Below are 11857 nucleotides of genomic sequence, written 5' to 3'. Positions count from 1 at the left end.
TATTATTATTATTATTAAAAGGTAACCGTTCCAAACCAAGAGCCTATGAAGCTGTGTGGTGGAAAGAGTCCAGGTCTGATAATCACAAACTCCAACAATGTCCAGCTCGACTACCACACTGATAATGACGGCCTGAGCAGAGGCTGGAGCCTGGACTACAGCACACACAGTGAGTGAGAGAGGAATAAGCATTATGTGCCAGTGAAATACCCTTTCCATCGTACTGTTGGATAACTATGCAGTTGATGTTACATGTCTGCTTGTCTATGGTGTTTCCAGGAGTGCAGTGTCCATTTCCTGGTAAAGTGGGAAGGGGCAGGGTCACTCCTGTCTTGACCGAATATCTCTACAGAGACTACATCTCTGTGCGCTGCGACCCAGGATACAAGCTAATGACGGTTAGATTAAACTTACAATGTCTAATACTTAACAGCAACATGTTTATGTGTCAATGTGTGTGATATAAAAACACATAATGTCTGTTTCTGTCAGAATGGGCAGGAGATCGAGAGTTTCTCTACCATGTGCCAGAGCAATGGGCAGTGGCATCTCCCTCTGCCAGAATGCCACAGTATGTTACCTTTAAGCTTATGAAGTTTGATTCAACCACAAATTATCTGGAAAAATATTAACATGTGCTTGTTTTTTGTTCCTCTGCAGTAATTGATTGTGGAGAACCCAAACCCTTGCTGAATGGAGGGGTAACCTTCCTGTCTGGCTTTCAGAATCAGTACCGTTCTATTGTTCTGTATCACTGTAATGAACCATTTTACTCCCTCCTTGGGGGAACAAATGGTGAGATATTTACATACAGTGTTCTATGATAAGCTGTTTTAGATCCTCTTGAAACTTGTTTGAGTTGTATAATCCATTATTTCCAATTTACATTAATGTGATGAATGTACATTTACCAATAATATATACCAAATCTGGAAGACTTGTGATGTAATGACTATCTATTTAAGCATCTACACATATATTAAAGGACAGCATTAGCAAAATGGTTAACTGTGGAGTAATGTATATATGATTTGTAGTAAATGGGCTAAAGCATGCAAAGCTACTCGTTCCTAAATACTAACTTAACACCATGCTGAAAAACAATAATAATAGTAATTTCCTTCGAGGTATCATTAATTGGTGTGCACACAAGTGTGCTCTGTTGCACCTGTAACCACACCCAATAATGATGTCACAGTGTAGTACACTTCTACCTCACTTAAGATTTCATCAAAATATATTTTTCTTTTGTCTCCTCTCTGCTCTTCAGTTAGTTTCACCTGTGAAGCAGACAGAAGGTGGAGATCCAACAATGATATTGTTGTCAGTCCAACATGTTTACCAGGTATTGGTTTTGTTCATTTAGATCTCAGTCAAGAATCTGTTGTTTAATTGTGTGAAACGCTGTGTGATACATATACGTCTGTATCCCATCCAGTCTGTGGCCAGCCTATAAATCACATCTCTGCCTATCAGAGGATCATTGGAGGCAGTGAAGCTCCAAACCATACCATCCCCTGGCAAGTGCTACTGAGTGTAGATGGTCATAGAGCAGGAGGAATGGTGATTGCAGACCGCTGGATTATGACTGCAGCTCATGTCCTAAAAGAGAGTGGAAATACAGTACCAAATGATGCTTTACGGGTACGTGGTCTATTGTTATCTGCAAGCCCATTGCATCCATGTTTTTGAATTGACATTGATTTCTTCCTATGCTATTGATTTCCAGGTTTACATGGGACTCACTAATGTTAACACCCTGAGGCAATCTCCTGTGTATACCGCCTCAATCCACATTCACCCTGAATATGACAATCCCAACCAAGTAAACTTCAACAATGATATTGCCTTGATCAAACTGCGAGAGCCAATCACATTCAGAGCATCTGTTATGCCAGTATGTTTGCCAGAGAAAGGTGCCACATACGTCACTGGCATGATGGGGTAAAGAAACAACTGCCTGGTTTCATTTCATAATCCATTTTATATTTATTTTTTTATCCTGCTTTAAGTTTAGTGAACTCTTTTTAACTTCAGTTTAAATCTTCTTATTGCTTTTATCTCATTGTTTTGCCAACATGTGAATGTTTTAGACAGGAGACTCTTATTTGCCCCTTTCTAATGAGTTCCCCATAACTGTCTCTTCTACATTTTTTCAGATTGGTGTCAGGCTTTGGCCTCACAGAAAGTAACAATAACCGGATTTTAACAAATAAGCTGAAGTACGTGCAGCTCCCTGTGGTGGAGCAGGAGACATGCAGGGCTTCAATCACTTCAGCGAAAAAGAAAAGGAGCAGTGTACCACGTCTGACAAGTAACATGTTTTGTGCTGGAGTCCCTGAGGGTGGGAAGGACTCCTGCCAAGGTGACAGCGGAGGCCCTTTTACCCTGACTGATGACGGACGGGTCTGGGCTGCTGGGATCGTCAGCTGGGGGGTTGACTGTGGACAGCAGGGAACATACGGAGTCTATACCAGGGTCACCCACTACCTGGACTGGATCAACAAGACTATGCAGGAGAATTGAGCTTTACTGTAATTCATTACAACATGGTGTGAAAACATTGAAACAAAAGTAACAACATTTACAATAAAGTAAGAAAAAGAGAACAAACTTTGCTCTAAATATACTCTTTCTGCAGAATTAATGCATATTGTGTCACATAAAAACTATAAATTAACAACTGACAATAAAATGATCAAGTGCACATTTCTACTTACTATTATAACCAGTTCCTTCCTAAAATTACTGAATGAATGTCATACTGATTGTGAAGTCATCACATTGTATTTAAATCCACTAAAACCTTTTTAAAATAAAGTGACATAATACAGACTTGCATCTGCCTTTTTCATGCCTGTAACACAGATAAGATACATATCTTCTACCTTCTCTCTAACCAACTTGGTATTTGTTGGTCATTGTAATACTTGAGATGCCACTATTGTATATAGTTCTAGCTAATTGCTGTGTATGTGTACTATGTAAGTAATACATACTTAATCTATCTTCATGAACTCACAAACACAGTAGGCTCTCCCTCCACTGACGTTTTGGGGGTTTCATTGTGCTCGTACTCTGGAACTTTATACTGCACAAAAACTCGTTTTTTACTTCTCATTCTTCTTGTTAAGTTCTTCTACAATTCATACCTGCAAATGAGTTTTGCCAAGATAAACAAACCCTGGAGGTTAAATTCCATTGCAAAATACTTCAAACCACAGCCTGTGTGACATTAATGGTCCATTTGTGCATTAGACATTTTGTGTAAAACTGCAGTCACACAGAGGTACATTTATTGCAGACATGGGATGGAACTATTGTGTTATATGGTAAGCTTAATCTATTTGTTTCACCTTCATGTTGCATGTTTTAGTGAATTATTATTTTTTCAAGAATTACTACCCTAAAAAAAATTACAGTAAATACAGACTATTTGTGTTAAACTGTATGATAGCTGTCTATGAGCAGTATTTAAGATTAATTATGTGATCTCCATATATCAAACTAAATACCAAACTAAAGCAATACTATGTGGTTGCAAAATTTAAAGATTATTGTGTCACTTTGTTTGTTCTCTTTCTGTTTGCATCAACTTTGGACTACCACCTTAGTTCCAACTCTGTGTTTATGCACAACAATCCCAGGTTTCTGTGTTTGTGCTGGCAGCTACTCGAATCTCAACCTGTAATGCATGGAGAGGTCCATTCCCCTCAGTATCCCCTGCCTTACCTTCCTAACCTGCTGAAGCAATGGGACCTCTGGGTTCCTGAGGGCCACCAGATCCAGTTGTCCATAACACATCTGGATATTAAAGCTTCTTCAGGCTGTTATCAAGACTCTCTGACGGTCAGAGCCATGTTGAAATTTAATATTGTGCAATATTACAAACAATAGACCAGGGTTTTCATATTAAAGTCTATTTATTGCTTAACTATGACCTGAGTGTTGATGACCTGCAGAAACTGAGGTCTTGAACTGGGACTACAAATCATCAGGGCAGTTCTCACTGTGTATTGGTCTGGTAATCCTGATTGACATATTGTAAACGTGTGTGCAGACATGACTGCAGGCTATGATTATTCAAAACAGAGCTGATAAGATAATACGAAATAATGCTGTACAATAGCTGAGAGACGTTTATATATTTAGAAATGTGAGTGAAAAAACAAAAGACTGAAATAAGCAAGTTGCAGTAGTAAAACTATGTCACAAACCTTGCCTATTTGCCCATTTTGAGCCTTCCAATTTGACACTTCTTGGCAGCCAACACAACAGCTTGTTAACAACATTTTAGCATACTACTGTGAATGCAACAACCAACTGCAACAAGCCAAATAATACTGGCATTAATCAGAACACAGGCATAACATTACATTAAAATACGTTTTTGAAAAGATTTTAAATGAGGTAGCCATTCTCTAAGGCACCCTGCCTTATCGATTTTACCAACATTTACAAAATGAACATCATACTGTATGGAAGAAGACTTGAAACTAGCAATTGAGACCATAACCTCATTAGGAAATGGTTTACTGAACTAATTAATTAAGTGAGAAGTAGGCCCATATCTTTTTTGCAGCCAATTCAACTGCCCCCTGTTGGTCATTAGTAAGAATTTAGGTTCAAGACATTTCCATGTTGGCTTCACTTCAGAGACCCGAAAGCTTTGTCCATTAATTATATGCTGTCAATGGGTCACCCTATGCAATAGACACTTGATGTAGTAAGTGTATCCTGTCCTTATCAGGTGTGAACCATGAAAATGAATTAAAACATGTTTCTGAAACAATTTTAGGTGATAAATAGGCAACGCAGTAAAATAATCTTGCTTCCTATTTGATCAGCACTGCCTAGTTTGACAGTTTGATCTGAGTTTGGTGCGCTGTGCTGGACAGACACACTGAGTGACCTGTCAATCACAAGGTAGCCACACCAGAAAACATACACTGCTTTATCGTCTATTTTACTCTAAATTGGACCATAATTTACTGAATGTAGATCATAATATATGGAAGACGACTTAAATCTAGTGATTGAGACAATAAACTCGTTAGGAAACTGTTTACTGAGCTCATAAATGAAGTGAGAAGTCGGCTCATTCTCCATCAGAGTGAATGGTATTGGTGTGTTATTGCAGCCAATGGAGCTCCCCCTGCCAGTCTTTACATAGAATGCAGGTTCAAAACACTGCTTTGGCTTCACTTCACAGACCTGGAAGCTCTGTCCATTATGCAGTTTATACCATCAGTGGTCAGATTCTTCCTTTTGAAAATGACTTTCTCAGTTCGGTAAAGTCAGGGTTTTTTTTGCTACTGCCTTACTTGGTTGTATTTTACCTTACTTGATCAGGTCTTACAATGTCTTATTTGCTCTTTATACTTTACAGGTTCTCTACAATCAAAAGGTCTTGGGGATGTTTTGTGGACAGGAAAATTCAAGTCATCACCCAGGCAAAGTGCCAGTCCTTTCTGAAGGCAACAGATTGACTCTAAAATTTCAAACCAGTGACTCCTCTGCAGAGCTCCAACAGCACATTGGTTTCTCTGCTACCTACGAGGCAATAGGTAGAGCTTTTCTGGTCACTTTCCTTTTCCCTGCATTACGTGATTTCCCCCAATCTTCTGAAGAAATTTCACCTTAAAAAAATAATTAACATGGTGCTCTTCCAGGGATTTTGGTCAATGAACAATGCATATAAAAAAACATATAACAACTGTATTGCTTTGAGGTGAAAGTAAGAGCGTCAAAACATTCGAAGAAAAAAATCAAAATGTATTTCCAACATTTGTCTCTATAGATATATAACAATCTTGTCCTGGGTTATCAGACTAACATAAAACCTCATTAAATTCAAAAGTTTGAAACTATGCCAAAAAATAAAAATATATGTGAATGACCTAAATTTAAATTTAGGTTAAGTTTTCCCTTTAATCACCTTCTCATCTACAGACGTGGATGAGTGTTCAAAATCGGACCCCGGTCCAGGCTCGCATCCTCTCTGCTCTCAGATCTGCAGCAACACCCCTGGTTCTTACCACTGCTCCTGCCACTATGGTTACAAACTTCATTTAGACCAGCGCACATGTTTGTGTGAGTACTGTATAAACTAAATGTATGCTTCTGTATATGTACCTTAATGTGTGTCATACAGTGAAGCTCAGTAGTTACAGCATGGCATTAATGCTGCTGAGTAAATAACTAAACTAAATAATAATTGATTTTGCCCCATGTCCAGTCTCCTGTGGTGGTAATATATTTGAGCAGCATGCAGGACATCTGTCCAGTCCAAGGCACCCTCGCCCCTCACCACCATTTCTGTCCTGCAAGTACATCATTTCTGTGGACCCCAGATTCATTATCACTCTAAACTTCACTGACAACTTCCACATAGACAGCGTGGACACTCAGCAAGGTCCCAGGTGTCAACATCACTGGCTGCAGGTATTGGCAAAGGGCTTCCTTACAACAAATGCGACTGATACGCCTCAGTGTATATAAATAAACTTTCTACTCCTCCTCTGCACATAGGTGACCATCCCAGACAGAGATCCCATGAAGCTGTGTGGTGGAAAAAGTCCAGGTCTGATAGCTACAAATTCCAGTTCTGTCACACTGGACTACCATACTGATGATGAAGGCCTGAGTCAGGGCTGGAGCCTAAACTACAGCACAAACGGTGAGGGAGGAAATGAGAGACATGTTGTTTTGGTTGGTCTACGGTAACAATCAGTAACAATCACATATCTACACAAAAATGTGATTAATGTTTGGTTATCATGTCTTACAGATGTTGCATCAATTATTTACACATTCTTTCACTTGCAAACTATTAATATTTCCTTGTTTTGTTCCTCTGTAGTAAATGATTGTGGAGAACCAGAACCTTTGCTGAATGGAGGGGTGACCTTCCTGTCTGGCCTTCAGAATCAGTACCGTTCTGTTGTTCAGTATCACTGCAATGAACCATTTTACTCTTTCCCAGGGGGTGTAAATGGTGAGGTATTTACTAGTATCATTAAAAAAATATAATTAATTCAAATTACATTTTTGATAAATCTTAATTTTAAAATAAATGCTATTATCTTGTTCCCTATGGTCGTCAGTTAGTTTAACCTGTAAAGGAGAAGGAAAGTGGAGATCCAACACCAACAATGTCACTCCAACATGTATACCTGGTACTGAAACACCCTATCTAACATATGTACATTTTAATTAAAACATGAAGTCTGTGTCTGTATGAACCTATTTTTTGTCTCATCCAGTCTGTGGTCAGCCCACAACACTCATCTCCACCTATCAGAGGATCATTGGAGGCAGTGAAGCTCCAGACAATACCATCCCCTGGCAAGTGCTACTGAATATAGACGGAATAAGAGTTGGAGGAATGGTGATTGCAGACAGCTGGATTATGACTGCAGCTCACGACCTAACACATAACAGAAAACCAGTATCAAATGAGACTGTACGGGTAAGTGGGCTGTAGATGTTATCTGCATGCCCATTGCCTCCATGTTTTTGAATTGACATTCTTTTCCTCCTGTGCTATTGATTTGCAGGTTTACATGGGCCGTACTGATGTTAAATCCCTGATGGGTTGTCCTGTTTTGGTTGCTTCAATCCACATTCACCCTGAATACAACAACCCGGATGGCTTAGACTTCAACAATGACATTGCCTTGATCAAACTGCGAGACCCAATCACATTCAACTCATCGATTATGCCAATATGTTTGCCAGCAGAGGGCGCCACATACATCACTGGCATGATGGGGTAAAGAAACAACTGAGTTCTCATTTCATAGTGTTACAGAATACATTTTATGTAACATTTTGCTCTTCTTTTTGCTTTTTTCCTTGTTGTGCCAACATGTGAATCTTGTCCAGCTTCTAGACAAGAGGCTCTGATTTCCTGAATTTACCATTGCTGGCTCTTCTAGTCTTTTTTATTTATTTCAGACTGGTGTCAGGCTTTGGCATTATGGAAATTTACCCCCCACGGATAACAAAGAAGCTTAAGTATGTGCAACTCCCTGTGGTGGAGCAGGACACATGCCGTAATTCTGTCAAAAAGTTGAAGAAGACAAGGAACAACTTACCGAGTCTGACAGATAACATGTTTTGTGCTGGAGTCCCTGAAGGTGGGAAAGACACCTGTCTTGGGGACAGTGGAGGCCCCTTTGCCCTGAGAGATAACGGACAGTTCTGGGTTGCTGGGATTGTCAGCTGGGGGGTTGACTGTGGACAACAGGGAACATACAGAGTTTATACCAAAGTCACCAACTACCTGGACTGGATCAACAAAACTATGCAGGAGAACTGAATTAACAGTAATTTATTACATGGTGTGAAGATTAATAAAACACAAGTAAAAACATTTACAATAAAATAAGAAAACAGATAACTAAACATAACTAAACAAGTTATGAATTAACACAATCTTCTAATTGATTATCAAATGATCAATTTCTACTTATCATAATTAGAACCATCTGCAAACTTCCTAAAATAATTCAATGAATGTCACACTGATTGTGAAGTCATTGCACTGTAAAAGCCTTTTTTTTTTTTAAATAAAGTGACATAATACAGACTCGCATGTGCCTTTTTCATACATGCAACTCAGATTAGTCAGATTTTCTCTCTTACTAACTTGGTATTTGTCAGTCACTCTAATACCTTGTACTAAGAGATACTCTGATGTATATTGTTGTTAATTACTGTGTGTGTCTACTATATACTGTAATATACTGCACATACATACTACCTACTTAATCTATCTTCATGAACTCCCACATCCTACTCCATCATTGACTTGTTTTGGGTTTTCTCTGTGCTCATACTTTTACTGCACACAGTTTTGCTCCTATTTTTTCTAGTTTGGTTAGTCAAATGTATTGAGCCATTATTGACCCTGTTCTTCTACAATTAATACCTGCATTTACTTTTGCCAAGATAAACAAACCCTGGAGATCAAATTCCATTGCAAAATACTACAAACCACAGCCTGTGTGACATTAATGGTCCATGAGATGTTTTTGCATAAAGCTGCAGTCACACAGAGATACATTTATTACAGACATGGGATGGACTTACTGTCTTATATGGTAAGCTTGATTAAAATATCTTTATGTTGCATGCTAGCAATTTAAAAAAGTAATAGTAGGTAAAAAGTGTGGATGTCCATTACAACATTGTTTATAGTTAAGTAGCTAAGTACCATATAGAAAACTAAAGGCACAGTATATGGTTGCAAAAGTTAAAAATGTATTTCTAAACTGTATTTGTTCTTCTTCTGTTTGCATCAAATTTAACTAGAACCTTTGTTCAAACTGTGTTTATAAACAATTCTAGGTGTCTGTATTTGTCAGTGACTAAGTGCTCACAGCTGCCTGACTCTCAACCTGTAATGCATGGGGAGGTCCATTCCCCTCAGTATCCCCGGCCTTACCCTCCTAACCTGCTGAAGCAATGGGACATCTGGGTTACTGAAGGCTACCTGATCCAGCTGTCCCTAACACATCTGGATATTAAAGCTTCTTCAGGCTGCCATCAGGACTTTCTGACGGTCAGAGCCATATTAAAAACTCTAATATTCAACAATATTCCATATAATAGATCAGTGTTGTGTACTTAAGTCCAGAACCCAAATTTTAGTCTAATATTTATCACTTAACTTTGATCTGAGTATTGATGCACCTGCACAAAATGCGGTCTTGAATTGGAACCAGTGACTCCATCCATGCCATCCATCCATCCAACCAGCCATCCATTCATTTTTTATTGCTTATCCAAGGACTGGTTGCATTGGCAGCAGGCTAATGATGAAGACACACAGAATCCGGTGAGGATGCGTCTGAGAGCACAAGACCACAGTGCCCCGGCTGATGAGTGATGGAACTGCAAGTTGGTTGGTGGATGACTTAATTTGCATGAAGTTGAAATTAAGTCGAGGCTATGCAAATTCAAACACCGTAGGAACCATTGAGTTGACATCAGTCCATGGATCCAGTGTATTTGCACCATAAAGGCTTGATTCTACATTTGATTCTACATGGCATGGCAGTGTTGTGTTCCAGCTGATTGCAGCAACACTGACTTGTGGTTTTTCCAGACATGCTGCAGTGCATTTAAGAAGCAGCTCTCCACTCTGCTCAACTTAAATACTAATATTCTATTTTTGACTGAAACAAGCTGCACAGAGCAGATCAACCCAAGCAGCAAGTCTGCCACAAGAATGGCATAGAGCATCCAGTCAATGTTCGAAATAAAACATCCTCAGACTCCTAAACGTATATCAAAAAAGTAAAAACATTTGGCCAGGAAAACAACTTTGCTTCTCAAATGTTCAAATGTGTCAAGGGTGAAACAAAACTGCATTGCAAACTTAATGTCATAGAGCAGTGTCCAGTAGGATCTAGGCGTATAGGTAATCCAAATGTTCCTCTCCCCAACAAATGTTTCTCCAGCTCCTCTTGGGGGATCCTGATGTGTTCCCAAGGCAGATGAGCTAATCTCTCCAGCATGTTCTGGGCATCCTACCAGTTGGACATTGCTGGAAAACCTTTAAAGATCCTGATCAGATGCCCAAACCACCTTAATTGGCTCCTTGGCAACTATATTTTGAGCATCCTCTGAGCTCCATACCCTATCTCTAAGGGTGAGTCCATCGACCCTATGGAGGAAACTTGTTTTGGTCGCTTGTTTCCAGGAGCTCCTTCTTTCAGTCACTACCCAAATCTCATGACCATAGGTGAGAGCCGGAACATGGATTGACTGGAAAATTGAAAGCTTTGCCTTCAGGCTTCGGGCCTTTACCTCAACGCTCCTGTATAACACCCACATTGCTAAGGCTGCCACAGTACATCTGTTTATCTCACACTCAACTTTACCCTCACTTGTGAACCAGGTACTTGCAAATCGCTCCCTGTCCAGAAAGAGCAATGAACCATGGCTTCAGACTTAATGGCTTCAGAGGTGATGACTCTCATCCCAACAACTTCCCCCTTGACTGCAAATCACCCCAGTGTGTGCAGAAGGTCACAGTCTAACTTTGAGACCTCTGCCAGGAATATGGATTAGGCTTCCCCTGTCTTTTTAAACTCTGTTTCACAGAGGAAGTGTTAGTTGGTTTCAAGAGTGCTCTTTCCACCAAACCACCAGATTTTAACCAAAGAGCTCCCCTCCCAAGTCAGCCTCTAGGAGGGGGCCCAGACTTGTTTTTTTTAGCAACTATGAATCACTGGTCTAGTCATCCTGACTGATATACTGTAAACCTGTGTGAAGATATACCTGAAACACAGCACGTTTATGTAGTTTGAAAGACAAGTGGAAAAATAAATGAATTAAATAACTTAAGCAGTTGCAAAGCTATGCCACCTTTCCCAGGCGCACTTGAAGTCACTTTAAGTGACCTTTGAATGCTCTTTTTGGTCTCACAATGTCTTTTTTGCTTACTTTTCAGGTTCTCTATGATCAAAAGGTCTTGGGAAAGTTTTGTGGTCAGGAAAATTCAACTCATCACCCAGGCAAAGTATCAATTCTTTCTCAAGACAACAGACTGACTCTCATATTTCAAACAAGTGACTCCTCTGCGGAGCTCCAACAGCACATTGGTTTCTCTGCAACCTACAAGGCAATAGGTAATGCTTTTCTGGTCACTTCCCTATAACTGTTTATTTCTGGTCACTTCACTATCTATCTTCACCTAATATTTCTGATATGCCCCAACCCTTCAAGAGAAATTCTACCTTCAAACATAATTAACATTGTGCTTTTTCAGGGATTTTGGTCAGCATGATTTTTTGTTTTTGTTTTTGTTTTTTTTGGCCTTTATTTGACAGAGATAGCTGGAGAG

General features: G+C 39.5%; 3 protein-coding genes across 3 annotated transcripts in view; all 3 read left to right on the top strand.

Moving 5' to 3' along the window:
- Window positions 1-2829, top strand: part of LOC118335768 — a 12938-nt gene extending 10109 nt beyond the window's left edge. Inside the window, exons 17-24 of the mRNA XM_035672194.1 lie at window positions 22-169; window positions 280-398; window positions 493-571; window positions 661-795; window positions 1271-1345; window positions 1439-1644; window positions 1730-1944; window positions 2160-2829. Coding sequence (XP_035528087.1) covers window positions 22-169; window positions 280-398; window positions 493-571; window positions 661-795; window positions 1271-1345; window positions 1439-1644; window positions 1730-1944; window positions 2160-2526 — 1344 coding nt within the window. The 3' untranslated portion in view covers window positions 2527-2829. The remainder of the gene's footprint in view (window positions 1-21; window positions 170-279; window positions 399-492; window positions 572-660; window positions 796-1270; window positions 1346-1438; window positions 1645-1729; window positions 1945-2159) is intronic.
- Window positions 2830-3306: 477 nt separating this feature from the next.
- Window positions 3307-8371, top strand: LOC118336054 (complement C1r subcomponent-like). Its single transcript, XM_035672600.1, is given in 10 exon segments — window positions 3307-3332; window positions 3648-3849; window positions 5390-5567; window positions 5953-6093; window positions 6239-6444; window positions 6532-6997; window positions 7107-7178; window positions 7266-7471; window positions 7560-7774; window positions 7960-8371. Coding segments are annotated over 10 exon segments (2076 nt in total). The 3' UTR covers window positions 8324-8371.
- Window positions 8372-9021: 650 nt separating this feature from the next.
- The window catches only part of LOC118335767 (complement C1s subcomponent-like), a 6610-nt gene continuing 3774 nt past the window's right edge, over window positions 9022-11857 (top strand). Inside the window, 3 exon segments of the mRNA XM_035672193.1 lie at window positions 9022-9107; window positions 9355-9568; window positions 11465-11642. Coding sequence (XP_035528086.1) covers window positions 9028-9107; window positions 9355-9568; window positions 11465-11642 — 472 coding nt within the window. The 5' untranslated portion in view covers window positions 9022-9027.

This window comes from Morone saxatilis, unplaced genomic scaffold, assembly GCF_004916995.1.
Source record: "Morone saxatilis isolate NCDOM2014 unplaced genomic scaffold, NCSU_SB_2.0 Contig24, whole genome shotgun sequence".
NCBI classification, from domain to species: domain Eukaryota; kingdom Metazoa; phylum Chordata; class Actinopteri; family Moronidae; genus Morone; species Morone saxatilis.
The sequence above is the reverse complement of the archived record's forward strand: the minus strand, read 5'-3'. Positions and strand labels throughout refer to the sequence as shown.